Source organism: Nerophis ophidion, linkage group LG22, assembly GCF_033978795.1.
Source record: "Nerophis ophidion isolate RoL-2023_Sa linkage group LG22, RoL_Noph_v1.0, whole genome shotgun sequence".
Lineage (NCBI taxonomy): Eukaryota > Metazoa > Chordata > Actinopteri > Syngnathiformes > Syngnathidae > Nerophis > Nerophis ophidion.
The window spans coordinates 13,069,999-13,088,355 of record NC_084632.1 but is presented as its reverse complement, the minus strand read 5'-3'; the positions used below and the strand labels follow the sequence as shown (position 1 = coordinate 13,088,355).

Below are 18,357 nucleotides of genomic sequence, written 5' to 3'. Positions count from 1 at the left end.
AGCCAAAGTCAGTAAGTCTCAGTTTGAAAAATTCATTAATTGTATCATTTTTCTTTTAATAAAAAAATGAAAACGTGTCCCACAGACCCGAACACCACACAAGTTTTTAAATAAAATAGTGAACGAAGGCTCCTAAATTAGTATGCATTAACATATTGTGTCATTTCTCATTCTATTATTTTGTCAACATTATTAAAGACATGTGGTAGAAAATTATTTATTAATCGACTTGTTCATTTACTGTTAATATCTGCTTACTTTCTCTTTTAACATGTTCTATCTACACTTCTGTTAAAATGTAATAATCACTTATTCTTCTGTTGTTTGATACTTTACATTAGTTTTGTATGATACCACCAATTTGGGGATCAATTCGATACCAAGTAGTTACAGTATCATACATTGGTCATATTCAAAGTCCTCATGTGTCCATGGACATATTTCCTGAGTTTATAAATATAATATAAATTAAAAAAACAAAACAAAAGAATATGTGATGCCAAAAAATATCGATCTAATTATAGTAGTATCGACGAGATATGCCCCTGTACTTGGTATCATTACAGTGGATGTTAGGTATAGATCCACCAATGGCGGTGTTTACATTTTGATGCTGGTGAGCTACGGTGTGTAGTGAAGCATGTTTAGCTATTTAGCTATTGGCGGACCGGTACTTTTTAGAGGCGGTATAGTACCGAATATGATTCATTATTATCGCGCTACTATACTAACACCGGTACACCTTGCAACCCTATAATGTAGTTTGTTGTATTTATCAGTATTTGGGGGTAAGATTTTCCCACTTTTCCCATTTAATATATTGGAAATAAATCATACCTTGCTTGTATCTCAATCAATTTCCATGTGTTTTTTTTTTTTACTGTCAACATAAATATATGTGCTTTTTATGCACAATTTACTTTATTTTGTTGTTAAAAAAATAGTTACCTGTTAAATATCATTCCCGGGGTCCGTGTTGTAAACGTACGGCATAAAGAACTCTTTCAGATTCTGATGTGTTATTGTCATTCAAACATTTACATCACAGGTGTGCAGCAGAGCTAAATAAAATTACATTTTCAAAGCCACGATAAAAGGAAATAGAGAAAAACGCCACAAAGAAAATAACCAGTTTAAAAATTCTATTTTTTAGACTGGGAATGCTATAAATAACATAATTTCAAAATGAAACTGGGCTAATCACATGTAATTAAATATATTTAATCACTATTATGGGGCGGCATAGCTCTGTCAGGCTTTCCCCTGACAGTTTGTTTGTGTTTTAGTTTTTTTCCTCTGCATTGTCTTGGTTTCCTCTGTATGTGTAGTATTTCCTGTCAGCGCTCTTATTTTGTCTGTTTCCTGTTTTTTTCCCTGTGCGCTGTTTTCCCCTCAACTGCGGCTGATTGGCACCTGGCCACACCTGGTGTCAATCAGCCCACTCCTATTTTACCTGCTTGGTTCCTCCAGTCAGTGCTGGATTATTGTCGCTCTCGTGTCATGTATTACCGCTCCTGCCGTGTCGTGCCTTGTCGTGTCTTTGCAGCGTAGTGGTAAGCTATATTCGTTTGATGTTTGTAGCTTACTGTTTTTTGTTCCCTGCTTCCAGTTTGTTCTTTCATTTTACAAGTACGACTTCTGTTTTCCTGCTTGCTACCCACTAGCTTCCACGCTGGGCCCCTTTTTGTTTTGGCTAGCTTCCATGCTAAGTCTCCTTTTTGTTTTCTAGCTCCCTTAGATTGTTATCCGCCCACGTGCGCGCTTTTGGCTGTACCCTATGTTTGTTCTCGTCCTAGTGTTTTATTGAATCATGTTTACCTACTCAATGCCTGCCTCCTTCTCTGCATCTTGGGTTTCGTCACGAACTAACTCTGACAAGCTCGGTTGATAGAGTGGCCATGCCAGCAGCTTGAAGGTTCCAGGTTCGATTCCCGCTTCCGCCATCTTAGTCATTGCCGTCATGTCCTTGGGCAAGACACTTTACCCACCTGCTCCCAGTGCCACAGACACTGGTTTAACTGTAACTTAGATGTTGGGTTTCATTATGTAAAGCGCTTTGAGTCACTAAAGGAAAGCGCTTTATAAATATAATTCACTTCACACTATTAAATAATGAATATAAGTAGAATATAACCAGTAATAAAAAGTAAGATAATTTAACAATGAAACTGGGCTAATCACGTGTAATGAAATGCATTTAATCAGTACTAAAAACTGAATATAAGTCAAATATAACCAGTAATTAAACAAAACAGTATGGTGAGATGAACCTAGCTTAATGCACTATGTAGAGTTTTGATTGATTGATTGATTTAAACTTTTATTAGTAGATTGCACAGTTCAGTACATATTCCGTACAACTGACCACTAAATGGTAACACCCGAATATGTTTTTCAACTTGTTTAAGTCGGGGTCCACGTTAATCAATTCATGGTAAATGAGTTTATTTTGTATAAGCACTCCATTTACGTCAGCATAGCTCGGCTCCAAGTTCCACATTTAAAGAGTGTTTTCTGGTGTTTTATTTCTGTGGTTTTATATATCTATGATGCCGGTTGGATAAAAAACTGTTCTCCTTTCCATGTGGTCTACAACAATGGAATACATTGGCACAGTGCCTCTACTAGCTTAGACTCGCCGTAGGCATGCAGATAAACCAGTTGTGGCCTATTTACTGGCTGACGGTGTTGTCGCATTGTGTTGATATTTATTCCGTCGACTGACTTAGTAATTACTTGCTAATTTCCTCTCAGTAATCCTTCAGTCAAACTATTGTTGAAGTGTACAAAGCACGTATTCTTTTGTTTGTTTAACCACTTTGCGTTCAAGCTTAGCGGTTAGCATGGCTTCTTGTCTGTTTCGGTCTTTATTACTTTATTTTACTTACTTAAAGGGGAACTGCACTTTTTGATTTATTTTGCTGAACATTCACAATCCTTATGGGAGACAACAAGACAGTCGTGTTTTTTTTGCATTTTAATTTGTAATAATCCGCTCCTTCAACGAACGAGATTTCTCTACGGAATCTCATCTCTGGTCAACAAAAGCACCATGAAGATTCTAGCGGGAACTCTCGTTTAACCCTTTTTCGATTATGCTTGCACCTCCAAAACCCTCAAATCTAGAGTCCAAACATCCCAGGACTAAGCTAGTCAAGTTACTTCTAGACCTCCACCCTGGATCACACCTCACTCCTACCCACTTCTCCGAAGTGTGCTGGCTCAGGATGGTGGACAAAGTAAAACAACTTGCACTGAGCCTGGTCTATAAAGTCCGCTACACCTCCCCGATACTGAAGTACATGTCAAACTACTTCCTTAGCGTAAATGACCACCATAACCACAACACCAGGGGGAGCTCCAAAAACCACGTTAAACCAAAATTCCGATCGAACCATGGTGTGAACTCATTCTTCTTCTATGCCACGTCAATATGGAATGCATTCGTAACAGGTGTAAAAGAAAGTGCATCTCTATATTCCTTCAAAACCGCACTAAAAGAACACCTCCAGGCCACTTCAACCCTCCACATCGTAAATAATGTTAAATATTGTAGTCACATTAAAAAGTTAAAGTACCAATGATTGCCACACACACGCACACAAGGTGTGTCGAAATTATTCTCTGCATTTGACCCATCACCCTTGATCACCCCCTGGGAGGTGAGGGGAGCAGTGAGCAGCAGCGATGGCAACGCCCGGGAATATCATTTTTTGGGTGGTTTAACCGCCAATTCCAACCCTTGATGCTGAGTAGCCGCATCTTGCAAGCATTTTTTTAATTTTTATTTATAATCCTACAAAAATGAAATTCCAAAAAAAAGTGCAGTTCCCCTTTATATAATAAACATTTGGGTGTTTATAAGAGATGCGCGGATAGGCAATTATATCATCCGCAACCGCATCATTAAAGTCGTCATCCACCCGCCATCCACCCGAACCAACATTTAATCAAAACCGCAACCGCCCGCCACCCGCCCGTTGTTATATATCAGGGGTCTGCAACCTTTACCACTCAAAGAGCTATTTTGACCCGTTTCACAAAGTAAAGACGACAATGGAAGCCACAACCATTATCGCGAATAATTGCTGGTGCTCATCCAGATAATGAGAATAAGGGCGTGCCATGAAGCCATTGCCTTTGACGCCTTCTACAACATGTACAAACTGCTTGCCAGTCCAGCAACATGTTGAATGCAGCTTCCGCAGATACACGTACAAGATTGAAAGGCATACTGGGTGATACAGAATTCACTGATGGTTGTGACATAAACAACTTTAACACACTTACTAATATGCGCCACACTGTGAAGCCACACCAAACAATAATGACAAACACATTTCAGGAGAACATCCTGACAGTAACACAACATAAACGCAACCCAACAAATACCCAGAATCCTTTGCATCCATGACTATTCCTGACTATATTTTCACCCCCGCGCCCCCAACCCTGCCCACCTTACCGAAGCACTGGGGGGATTCTGGGTATTTGTTGGGTAACTTCAAGTGAGATTAACTTCAGCTACTGGAGAAGATTCCTCATATCATTGAGTGTAATTCAACAATTTGAAAGCAACCAGTGTGTGTTAAAAATTCAAGCATCTAAAAGCTTTTTTTTTTTTCCCCCTATGAAACACTTCTCTTTGTGCACTTAATCTTGTTTTTTATGTGTGGGACTTTAGCCATAAGCGTCGTGTGAACGGGCACGCATGGACCTTAACAAATACAAGCCGAACCAATTAGATAAGACATGAGTCATGCGAGCAAAATGTAGGCCACGGGTATGACCACGCCACAAGTTGACCAAGGTGATTTCCTATGTGGACTAAAAATACATGTGCATGGTTATTTATTGGCATTTTTTTCTTCTCTTTCACTTTAGCTTGCAGCCCTGGGACCTTCAAGTACAAGCAAGGGGACGGATTCTGTCTACCGTGCCCTGCAAACAGCCGGGCCAGTTCCGGGGCGGCGAGCCTTTGCTCCTGCCGAAACGGTTACTACCGATCGGACACGGACACCCCCGACTCGCCCTGCACTAGTAAGTGAAGACCGTTTTCTTTGTTCGACTACGTATCCTGTGGACAGTCAGAGTGAGAAGTGGGTGTACCAGGGGTGTCTTACTTGTTTTAGCTAAGGAGCCGCTTGGAGGAAAATCTGTGCACACGAGGGCCGGATTATTAAAATCATGGCAATAAAACAAAAAAAAAAATGTTGTCTTACTATGGCCACATTTTGAAAATATTACAATAAAAATATAGATAAAAATACAGGCAGATGTAGAGTTTAGATCAGGGGTAGGGAACCTATGGCTCTAGGGCAGTGGTCCCCAACCACCGGGCCGTGGCCCGATTGGTACCGGGCCGCAGAAGATCTTTTTATAAATTTTTATTTAAAAAAATAAAATATATATATATATTTTTTATTAAATCAACAGAAAAAAACACAATATACACTTACAATTAGTGCACCAACCACAAAAACCTCCCTTTTTCATGACAAAAATGTCCCTTTTTCATGACAAAGAAAAAAAATAAATAAATAAAAAGGATCCCCTCCCCCACCCGGGCCGCAGAACAAATTATTAAGCGTTGACCGGTCCGCGGATACAAAAAGGTTGGTGACCCCTGCTCTAGAGCAGGGGTCACCAACCTTTTTGAAACCAAGAGCTACTTCTTGGGTACTGATTAATGCGAAATTGCCAGAAATAGCAAATTTGCTTAATTTACCTTTAACTCTATTTTATTATTAATAATTAATGATATTTATCTTTGTGAAAACACTGATCGTCTTAATGATTTCTCACAATAAATATATATTTTTGATTACATGTTTTAAATAGGTAAAAATCCAATCTGCACTTTGTTAGAATATATAACAAATTGGACCAAGCTATATTTGTAAAAAAGACAAAATAAATACAAAAGATTTTGAAATAAGATTTAAATTTAATTCTACAGATTTTCTGGATTTGCCAGAGTATTTTTTTTTTAAATCATAATAAATTTGAAGACATATTTCACAAATAATCTTCGTCGAAAAAAAAAGAAGCTAAAATGAAGAATTAAATTAAAATGTATTCATTATTCTTCAATAAAAAAAATGTATGTACTCGAACATTGATTTAAATTGTCAGGAAAGAAGAGGAAGGAATTTAAAACGTAGAAAAGGTACTTTATATGTGTTTAAAAATCCTTTTTAAGGTTGAATTTTTTCGCTAAAATTGTCTTTCTGAAAGTTATAAGAAGCAAAGTCAAAAAATAAATGAACGTATTTAAACAAGTGAAGACCAAGTCTTTAAAATATTTTCTTGGATTTTCAAATTCTATTTGAGTTTTGTCTCTCTTAGAATTAAAAATGTCGAGCAAATCGAGACCAGCTTGCTAGTAAATAAATACAATTCAAAAAATAGAGGCAGCTCACTGGTAAGTGCTGCTATTTGAGCTATTTTTAGAACAGGCCAGCGGGCGACTCATCTGGTCCTTACGGGCTACCTGGTGCCCGCAGGCGTCGCGTTGGTGACCCCTGCTCTAGAGCCAGATGTGGCTCTTTTGATGACTGCATCTGGCTCTCGGATAAATCTTAGCGGACATTGCTTAACACGATAAGTAATTAATAATTCCGCTGGTAATCACAGTGTTAAAAATAACGTGTAAATGATAAAACATTCTCATGCATTTTAACCCAACCATCCGTTTTCGACCGCACATTTTCAGGATGTTGCATTAATGGTAAGAAGTATTGTATTTATTATTGGTTAACTTTTAGAATAACTATGTTATTAAAAAGAATAAAAGGCTTATTATACTCTAAAAATGTTGGTCTTTCTTAAAAATGCACGCATTTAATTGTATTCAGTGTTAAAAAATAATATATGGCTTTCACGGAAATATATTTTGAAATATTTGGCTTTCTTGGCTCTCTCAGCCAAAAAGGTTCCCAACCCTGTTTTAGATCCATGAAGGAAAGAAAAAAGTGAAACTAAATACATTTATATATGCATACATTTTTTTCGTATTATTTTTAAATAAATCAATTAATGTTTATGACAACTTATTTCCATAACACAATATAGAATGTGAGATATAACAGGATTGTGCATACAGTCGCGATCAAAAGTTTACATAAAGTTAAAGTTAAAGTTCCAATGATTGTCACACACACACTAAGTGTGGTGGAATTTGTCCTCTGCATTTGACCCATCCCCTTGTTCAGCACCTGGGAGGTGAGGGGAGCAGTGAGCAGCAGTGGTGGCCACGCCCAGGAATCATTTTTGGTGATTTAACCCCCAATTCCAACCCTTGATGCTGAGTGCCAAGCAGGGAGGTAATGGGTCCCAATATTATAGTCTTTGGTATGACAGGGCCAGGGTTTGAACTCACAACCTTCTAAACACTAGGTAAAGAACATAATGTCATGCCTGACTTGAGTTTCCAATCATTTCTACAACTCCTATTTTTTTTGTGATAGAGTGATTGGAGCACATACTTGTTGGTCACAAAAAACATTTATGAAGTTTGGTTCTTTTATGAGTTTATTATGGATCAGGACTTTGGGAAGGCCATTCTAAAACCTTAATTCTAGCCTGATTTAGCCATTCCTTTACCACTTTTGACGTGTGTTTGGGGTCGTTGTCCTGTTGGAACAACCAACTGCGCCAAAGACCCAACTTCCGGGCTGATGATTTTAGGTTGTCCTGAAGAATTTGGAGGTAGTCCTCCTTTTTCATTGTCCCATTTACTCTCTGTAAAGCACCAGTTCCGTTAGCGGCAAAACAGGCCAAGAGCATAATACTACCACCACCATGCTTGACGGTCGGCATGGTGTTCCTGGGATACAAGGCCTCACCTTTTGTCCTCCAAACATATTACTGGGTGTTGTGGCCAAACAAATAATTTTTTGTTTCATCTGATATCACATGGACAAAGATAAGACCTTCTGGAGGACAGTTCTGTGGTCAGATGAAACAAAAATTGAGCTGTTTGGCCACAAATACCCAGCAATATGTTTGGAAGAGATAAGGCAAGGCCTTTAATCCCAGAAACACAATTCCTACCGCCAAGCATGGTGGTCGTAGTATTACGCTCTGGGCCTGTTTTGCTCTCAATGGAACTGGTGCTTTACAGAGAGTAAATGGGACAATGAAAAATGAGGATTACCTCGAAATTCTTCAGGACAACCTAAAATCATCAGCCCGGAGGTTGGGTCTTGGGCGCGGTTGGGTGTTCCAACAGGACAGTGACCCCAAACACACGTCAACAGTAGTAAAAGAATGGGCACGAATTAAGGTTTTATAATGACCTTCCCAAAGTACTGACTTAAAGGTGTGGACAATGCTGAAGAAACAAGTCCATGTAAGAAAACCAACACATTTAGCTGAAATGCACCACTTTTGTCAAGAGGAGTGGTCAAAAATTCAACCATTTTTATAACTTTATGGGGTTCCCGGGACCCCATTTTGAAAATTCCTAGCGCCAACACTGATGGAGTATTGGTGCGTGCAAAAAAGCAGCAGGTGGCTGTGGCCTGCGGGCCGGTCCTAACATTGGTCAAATAGTTTAAACCCCAGCCGAGTCATACCAAAGACTATAAAAATGGGACCCATTACCTCCCTGCTTGACATTCAGCATCAAGGGTTGGAATTGGGGGTTAAATCACCAAAATTATTTGCGGGCGCGGCCCCCGCTGCTGCTCACTGCTCCCCTCACCTCCCAGATGGTGAACAAGGGGAAAGGTCAAATGCAGAGGGTTATCTCACCAAACCTAGTGTGTGTGTGTGTGACAACCATTGGTACTTTAACTTTAACTTAATCATGCCGGGGGCCTTGACTTTGACACCCCTGGGGTAGACCGATCAATCCTGAAGATTCCAAGCCATCAGTAATGGTTATCACCACTCGGGACAGAAGCTCTTTCTCCCACAGAGAAGGCAAACACGTCTGCTTGTTTTCCCAACGTTATCCGAGAACATTATCCCCCTGTTCCAGCTGCCGTCAAACACCAGTTTATCTCTACTCAAGGTTTTTGGGTTTTTATCAACAAAGTAAGACAGGGGTGTCAAACTCATTTTAGCTCAGGGGCCGCATGGAGGAAAAGCTATTCCCCGAGTGGGCCGTAACGGTAAAATCATGGCATCATAACTTAAAAATAAAGACAACCCCAGGTTGTTTTTTCTTTGCTTTACTTTTGGCCAAAAATAGGACAAGCACATTATGAAAACGTACAAATCATGAATAATCCTCAAGAGTGTTGAAATTGGTGCAGCTTCAAAATCTCAATGAGCTTAGACTTTGTCTCAGTGTATCGACAAAGCCAGGATTGAACTCCAAGACGCAGTCTTTCTGGGATTTAATCCAGCGCTCACTCAACAAACTGTAGGAAAGTGCCGAATTACCATGTGTTCGAAGCAGAAGACATAAAACGGGGCCCTGCGATGAGGTGGCGACTTGTCCAGGGTGTAAAACGCTTTCCGCTCGAATGCAGCTAAGATAGACTCCAGCACCCCCCGCGAGCCCAAAAGGGACAAGCAGTAGAAAATGGATGGGATGTGGGTCGAGGACGAGGAGGAGCCACAGTCACCCTTTACTGTGTACCTCTTGCTTGGCCCCGGTATAAACCGTTTGCTTGCCTAACAGAATTGCTATTGTGACATCCAGTGGACACATTTAGAACAGCAGTTTCTTTCATTAAAAAAAAAAAAGGAGCACATTTTTATACTTGGCAAACTCATACGCGGGCCAGAAAAAAACCTGGGCCGTTGGTTTGATTCCCCTTGATGTGAAAAACTGATGCATTGATGGAAGACCATTGCATGCATTGCTGGGCCCCAGTATAAACCGTTTGTTTGCCTAACAGAATTGCTATTGCAACATCCAGTGGACACTTTTAGAACAGCAGTTTCTTTCATAAAATAAATAAAAGCAGCTATTTTTTTATACTTAGCAAACTCATCACGCGGGCCGGAAAAAACCCGGGCCGTAGGTTTGACACCCCTGATGTAGAAGATGATGCATCGTCGGTATGAACCGTTTGCTGCCTAACAGAATTGCTTTTGTGACATCCAGTGGACACATTTAGAACAGCAGTTTCTTAGGTTAAAAAATTGTATTTAAAAAAAGCAGCTATTTTTTATACTTGGCAAACTCATCACGCGGGCCGGAAAAAACCTGGGCCGAACGTTTGACACCCCTGATGTAGAAGACGTTGCATTGATTGGAGACCATTGTGTGCATTGCTTGATCTCTGGTATAAACCGTTTGTTTACAGTTTGTTACGTAAAAAAAAATCATCAAACTCATCACGCGGGCCAAAAAAACCCTGTCCGCGGACTTGATCCAGCCCGCAGGCTGTAGGTTTGACACCTCTGGTGTAGGAGACGATGCATTGATTGGAGACCATTGCGTGCATTCCTTAGCCCCGGTGTACATCATTTGCTTGCCTAACAGAATTTATAATATGACATCCAGTGGACACATTTCGGACAACAGTTTCTTACGTACGTTTGACACCCCTGAGAATGCAATGATTGTCAACCTGACAAGAATCTACGTTTCTATGAAAAGATTAACAGGTAAACATGATAGCTATAGGCTATGAAGAGATAGCAGCTACACAACACCTTAGCACACAATAGCACAAAAGCTAGACATATATAATACTCATTGAACAATCAAAGGTGACATTTGTCAATTCGAACAAGTATTAAAAAATATAATTGCATATTCCTCGCACAAACAAAGTCTGCAAAGCAGAATAAGATAGTTTCCAGTAACAAACGTGTCCACATCACTCAACTTAATGTGTTACGTGCTTGTGGTATTGATAGTACTGACACTTGGATGATGTGTTGAATTGTTTGGTGAGCACGTAATAGGAGTTAAATGGTGAATCGGTTATACTTGTATAGCGCTTTTCTACCTTCAAGGTACTCAAAGTGCTTTGGCACTATTTCCACATTCACCCATTCACACACACTGGTAGCGGGAGCTGCCATGCAAGGCGCCAACCGCGACCCATCAGGAGCAAGGGTGAAGTGTCTTGCTCAAGGACACAACGGACGTGACTGGGTCGGTAGAAGCTGGGGATCGAACCAGGAACCCTTAGGTTGCTGGCACGACCACTCTCCCAACTGCCCGACACCGTCTTTGTTAAGTGACACGTACGATCACCAACTGACACATTTGATACTAACGGTTACGATCCGATAATTATATCGCATATAAGTGCTCAGTGGCCCAGTGGTTAGAGTGTCCGACCTGAGATCGGTAGGTCGTGAGTTCAAACCCCGGGCGGGTCATACCAGAGACTATAACAATGGGACCCATTGGCATTCAGTAGGAACGGCGTGGCGCAGTGGGAGAGTGGCCGTGCGCAACCCAAGGGTCCCTGGTTCAAATCCCACCTAGTACCAACCTCGTCACGTCCGTTGTGTCCTGAGCAAGACACTTCACCCTTGCTCCTGATGGGTGCTGGTTGGCGCCTTGCATGGCAGCTCCCTCCATCAGTGTGTGAATGGGTAAATGTGGAAGTAGTGTCAAAGCGATTTGAGTACCTTGAAGGTAGAAAAGCGCTATACAAGTACAACCCATTTATTTTATTTATTTATCAAGGGTTGGAATTGGGGGTTAACTCACAAAAAATGATTGCTGGGCGTGGCCACCGCTGCTGCTCACTGCTCCCCTCACCTCCCAGGGGGGCAAACAAGGGGATGGGTCGAATGCAGAGGATAATTTCACCACACCAAATGTGGTGAAATTAACTTTTTAACTCTGATATCGGCAAAAACAACAACAATATTGTGAAATGATACGGGTTATGTGATATTATATTGGATTCAAGCATTGCTGCAGCGTGTTTACTTTGCTGGGGTGAGGCGGTTAGTGGCGGGTGTCCCCCAGCAACACCGAGATAAGATTTATGGTAATTAGATAAGAATTGTCAATGGATTTCCTCACACACACACACATACACACACACACTGAGTAGTAGTTGTGAGAAAGCAATTCAAATGTAAAGCTGGAGCACACTCATTAGAAAGGGAAACAAATGTCCTAGTTAACATTAAAAAAAACATCAACAATGGCACAGGAAAAGGAGCACGATTGAACACATTTGTGTGTAACGATGCAAGCTGACTTCTCTATTGCCCGTCCCAAAAAAATGATGCACCTATTATGCACGGGGATTGCATTCGTACTCATTCCCAACCTATTTTCCCTTCTCATCCCACCCCGCCTCCTACAGCTGTTCCCTCCGCCCCGCGCAACGTCATCTCCAGCGTGAACGAAACCTCGCTGGTCCTGGAGTGGAGCGAGCCCCGGGAGCTGGGCGGCCGCGACGACACCTTCTACAACGTCATCTGCAAGAAGTGCCTGCCCGAGCGGGGGATGTGCTCCCGCTGCGACGACAACGTGGACATCTCACCGCGCCACCTGGGCCTGACCCAGCGCAGGGTGGCGGTCCGCAACCTCCAGGCCCACACGCAGTACAGCTTCGAGATCCAGGCCGTCAACGGGGTCTCCAACAAGAGCCCTTACACGCCTCAGTTCTCCGCCGTCAACATCACCACCAATCAGGCCGGTAGGTTCCAGCTTTCCCTTTGTGAGGCCACTTGAACATGTGGGGCTTTGTTCAAAAATTACCTTCATGTGCCGGGGAAAGTAGTGATCAGTTCCTTGTGTGCAGGTAGGCGTGCGTTACGTAGTTCTACTTTGAACGGGGATCAAGAGCACAGACGGTCTTCTGAATGAGCTTACCAGAGAACTTTGTTTTAAACACCCACTGCTTGCTTTGTTCCAACACCACTCCAAATCGCAATAGGGAGTGTGCTCAACATGATGGAGTATTCTAGAAGCCCACTGCTCCGCCATCCCTACAGAAACACCAGTAACTAGGTCACTGTAGAAGACATACCGGATTGTCCGGACCGTAGGGCGCACCGGATTATAAGGCGCACCACCGATGAATGGTCTATTTTTGATCTTTTTTTCATATATAAGGCACGCCTTATATATGAAAAAAGATCGTTAAATGGCCGCATTAAATGAGTCCTATTATATATATTTAAAAAAAAAAAGGAAAACACTTCCTTGTGGTTCCCCAACCACTTTGCCCCCAGGTACCGGTTTAATGCATACTTGCCAACCCTCCCAATTTTCCCGGGTGACTCCCGAATTCCAGTGCCCCTCCCAAAAATCTCCCGGGGCAACCATTCTCCCAAATTTCTCCCGATTTCCACCCGGACAATAATATTGGGGGCGTACCTGAAAAGGAGACTATTATGACTATTATGTCTACTATGTCTCCGTTATCCAAAGGTTTATCTATAACCCATAAAGTAGGCAGGCAACATCCGGATTCCCATCATGCATTGCTTCAAAACTACGGCAAGTAGTAATGTCCAAAAACATAACAGAGGCGAAGCAGAAGTACGAAGAAGAGACATGGCGACGACGAGTAAGAAGAAGAAGTACGCTTGCAAGTTCCGAAATGATTGGAAAAAGTAATTTCAGTTCATCCAGGATAGCTCGAAGGGGAATGCAAATTTTGTAGATCAGACTTCCCCATTGAACACGGTGGCCGAACGGATGATAATATATATATATATATATATACTGCGATGAGGTGGCGACTTGTCCAGGTTCAACCCCGCCGACCACCTATACATATATATACAGTATATACTTAAAAATGTATACAACCCCCGCTACCTAAAAACACCACACCTCGACAACCCCCTCATTTCCCGAATTCGGAGGTCTCAAGGTTGGCAAGTATGTGTACGTGTGGCAGATAAAAATAGCAAAAAATACATCCTTTGGCTACAATCTGGCACATTAACATTTTATATGACCATTATTGTGCATTGCCCCATGTACTGTAACAAAGGAGTAAAAAAACGTCCGAACGGAACTCTCTAATAACTAAAGTGCCTTGGATAAATAATGTAAACTCACTACACCGGTATGTTTTAGCGCTTTCATGGCAAGTTTACTGACAGATATAAGTAAGAACTTTACACTAGTTTATATTAGAAATGGCAACAGGGGAGGATGGCTGTCACACAACAAGAAGATAGAGGAAAAAGACGAAGATTATCAACTACGGTGTCGGTTCGAACTACAAAGGCGGAAGCGCGCAATTTTTCAGGATCCCAAATACAGATCAGCAGGTACCAGAAAGCAAGAAAAGTTGCTTTTGCATAATATTGCAAAACAAAACGGCAGATAATATGTCTTACCTAATACTAATAATACTCAACAATCCATCAAGCGGTACGGCTTCATAGCTTACCAAAGTCTTACCAAAACATTTTGATGGTTTTTGAGTGCTGTGTGTAATGTTCTATATTTTTCACTAAACTAAACTAAATGGTCCCCAGGCCACACTTTGGTCACATTCCCTTCTGCATTAGTTTGGAGGTCCTTGGTCCGGACAATGTTGACGACCCCTGCTCTACTATTTTATGTGGCTTTGTGGACTCTGTTTTTATGATGTTTCACAATGTAAAAAAATAAATAAAAAAAGGCTTTTGTGATGGTTCTCACTGCATGCCTCTTAAGTTGGGCTCCGATCGCTTTGTTAAATTTGCTCAGTCTTGGTTTAAACAACGTAGAGGATTATCCGTGGCCCCCTCACCCCTCGTCATCTTTGCACCGTGGCCTTGTCCTTTACCCCTAGTGGCGCCGCTCTCCTGAAAGATGCTAAAGAAATGTCATCCCTTTGTGGATCTGGGACCCCAAGGCTCGACAGTGCCTCATGATAGGCCCTCATTGTTTTTATGAGGGGTGCAGTGCCGGGATGACAGACCCCCAGTGTCAATTCATGGGGAAAGCCTGAGTCACATTAGACCAGGAGGAAAGGGGCAAGAGAGCATCATCTGTGATTAGATTATCCCCCCCTGTAGTTCCAAGACTTTCCCCACATGTGCATTCAACTTTAAGAAGCAAAATAAATACTAGGGTGGTGATAAGCCCTGAGGGCCACCTCCATAGTTACTTCTACATCTGCCCCTTAAGGCCTGAGCCTAATCCCCTGGCTGGAGTAACCAGGGGATCTACTCCGGAACCATTGTCTTCTGAGAGAGAGAGAGGGGTGTGGTAGAGGTCTGGTATAGGGTGGGCGAAAAGACTTGGGGGGGAAGAAGAACAGAAGGATGTCAGGTCTCAGACACAAGCTGGATTTGGAGAAGAAAAAAAAATGGAAGGGGTCGAGGATCAAAAGAAAAAAAACAGGGATGGAAAAGTTTGAACGAGAATGGGGAAGCCTGCAGGGGAGGAGTGTTGGGGAAGATAAAGAAAAATGTTTAAGGTCTTTTGAAGACCGTTTAAATGCTAAATTTTTGGAGAATTTGTTTTTTTCATAAATACAATCTAATGAAATATCAATTATTTAAATACAACCATCATTACATGTATTAATGTAAGGCTGACTTGTATTTTAAATCAAAACGTAATAATTGTGTAACATAAATGCACCAATGGGTGTTGTCGGTACAAAATGTTTTAATGTATCTTTTATTTTGACAGCACAGCGCTAGTGTTGTCCCGATACCAATATCAAAATTATTTTTGATACTTCTCGGCACTTTTCTAAATAAAAGGGACCACAAAAAACTGCATTATTGGCTTTATTTTAACAAAAAATGTTAGGGTACATTAAACATATGTTTCCTATTGCAAGTTTGTCCTTAAATAAAATAGTGAACATACTAGACAACTTATCTTTTAGTAGTGAGTAAACAAAAAAAGGCTCCTAAGGAAATTAGTCTGCTGCATAACATATTGTGTCATTTCTCATTCTATTATCTTGTCAACATTATTAAGGACAAGTGGTAAAAAAGGAATTATTAATATACTTGTTCATTTACTGTTAATATCTGCTTACTTTTTCTTTTAACATGTTCTGTCTACACTTCTGTTAAAAAGTAATAATTCCTTTAATCTTCTGTTGTTTGATACTTTTACATTAGTTTTGGATGATACCACAAATTTAGGTATCAATCCAATACCAAGTCGTTACATATTCAAAGTCCTCATGTGTCCAAGGACATATTTCCTGAGTTTATAAACATAATAAAAACTAAATTAGATGTTGTGATGCCAAAAACTAGACGTAATCATAGTAGTATCGACTAGATTCGCTCCTGTACTTGGTATCATTACAGTGGATGTTAGGTGTAGATCCACCAATGGCGTTTGTTTACATTTTGACGCCGGTGAGCTACGGTGTGTAGTGAAGCATGTTTAGCTATTCCTCGTCCTGCAGGGATGATACTTGTAAGAAACTTACTTCATTTGTCCACATAGAGCAGAGGTCTCAAACTCAATTTAGCTGGGGGCGACAGGATGCAGAAACTGGGTGAGGCTGGGCCGCAAGAAAAAATCTAACATGCACTTTTAAATGAATTCACCTTCTTTGAATGGTTTTCCCGCCTTAGCAACATACTTGCCAACTCTCGCGATCTTTCTGGGAAACACCCGAACATCAGTGCCTCTCCCGACAATCTCACCGGTCAATCATTCTCCCGGCTTCTACCCAGACAACAATATTAAGGGCGTACCGTACAATCTGCCGTATCGTCCGCTAATCAAACGTACAAACAGTGTGCCGGCCCAGTCACATATGGTATGAAACTCCTGCATACCCACGGAAGTGACTGCAAGACATACTTGGTCAACAGCCATACAGGTCACACTGAGGGTGGCTGTATAAACAACTTTAACACTGTTACAAATATGCGCCACAATGTGAACCCACACCAAACAAGATTGAAAAACACATTATGGGAGAACATCTGCATCGTAACACAACATAAACACAACCGAACAAATACCCAGAATCCAATGCAGGCCTAACTCTTCCAGGCTACAATAGGGGGCGGGGTGTGTATATTGTAGCCCGGAAGAGTTAGGGCTGCGTGAAAAATCGAGGATATGCAAGTATGACGTAAAGCGCCATTCATGTAAAACTCGCGTGCCGCACCAACATTACATTTATAACGAGGTGCGGGCCGCAAAATAACGTCTCGCGGGCCGCGTGTTTGAGACCCCTGGCATAGAGGTAAGGAATAGTGATTTAGAAGTAGCTAAAACACTAGGCTGGACTTTAGCCGCTAGCTAGCTCGCCATGTCTTCCTGAGTCCGTTTCAGTGTTATAACTTCACCTTTATTGTTAGTTGTTAGTTTTTAAGCCAAAATGTGTTCATTCTCCCTTTTCTGTCTACACACTGTTTCTGCTTGTAGGTACTCTGTGATTGTGCCCTGTCGAACATGCTCGTCTGATCTTAAACCAGTAATGTCATGACTTGGGGGGTTGGAGGGGTTGGATGACCGGTACTTTTCAGAGGTCGGTGTAGTACCGAATATGATTCATTAGTATCACGGTACTAAGTACCTAAGTTGCACACAGTATTGTTATTGTGAAGGCTGGAAATGTGCTGCTGTTCCTAAGGACGATTGTCTGCTAGAGACGGGGCTGCTCAGCAACATTTAGCATGTGTGATATTAGAATATTAGCGAGCATTAGAAGCAAGACAGTTGGAGTTATGAAACAGGCCTCAGAGTAGGAGAGCGTGAGTCAGAGTCAGACAAGACCAGAACTGGGGAAGAGAGGAAAGAGCGACAGAAGCAGACGACTCTCAGCTTGAAAAAGGTACAAAAAGCCTGGAAAGTCAGGTGGGTGGAAGAGCAGCATGTTTTAAAGTGTTTTTCTTTGACTATGCACCGTGTAATATGTGTGATTATGCCCACATCACTGTCCACGGGGTGTCCACATTTACATGCATAGTTGTAGGTTTCTCGCTCCCTATCCAAGGTCTCTCAGAAAAGTACAATGGGTTTACCACTTTGTTTAGCAATCTAATAATTTACATCCAAAAAACAAAAAAAATCTTAATTTTGTCTATTTTGTTTTGTGGCTTTGTGTAGCTCCTTCTGCAGTACCCACGGTTCACCTGATGGCGGCCACAGCCAGCACCATGAGCCTGTCCTGGCTGCCTCCGGAAAAACCCAACGGAATTATTCTGGATTATGAGATTAAGTACCATGAGAAGGTGAGCAGAAATGTAAGTCCTCTAATTCGATTCAATTTCACTGACACTCACGGCCACTGTGTCATTTGAGCATTTGTAAAACGAGGGAAACAATACCACTGCTGATAAACACATGGTTGCGGAGAGGCGAGTCCCCCGTTCCCGATCTTTGTTTGTGTAATCCTCCTCGAATTATTCCCCTCTTTCTTTTCTCTCACTGCTTGAGAATTTACCATCTTGCCGTTCTGTACACACACCCCTGATTCTACATTTCTACACCTCCCCCTGCCATCCACATACCCCCCGTCGTCTCTCCATCCGTCCATT

At 41.6% G+C, this 18,357-nt stretch overlaps 1 protein-coding gene across 10 annotated transcripts in view; it reads left to right on the top strand.

The window, feature by feature from the left end:
• Nucleotides 1-18,357, top strand: part of LOC133540576 (ephrin type-B receptor 3-like) — a 175,708-nt gene that overhangs the window by 122,839 nt on the left and 34,512 nt on the right. For 6 of the 10 annotated variants that reach the window (XM_061883296.1, XM_061883295.1, XM_061883293.1 and 3 more), the window contains exons 4-6: nucleotides 4,885-5,040; nucleotides 12,243-12,578; nucleotides 17,927-18,063. In XM_061883296.1, the coding sequence (XP_061739280.1) occupies nucleotides 4,885-5,040; nucleotides 12,243-12,578; nucleotides 17,927-18,063 (629 nt within the window). The remainder of the gene's footprint in view (nucleotides 1-4,884; nucleotides 5,041-12,242; nucleotides 12,579-17,926; nucleotides 18,064-18,357) is intronic. The other 4 variants (XM_061883297.1, XM_061883294.1, XM_061883291.1 and 1 more) reach the window with 1 other exon arrangement.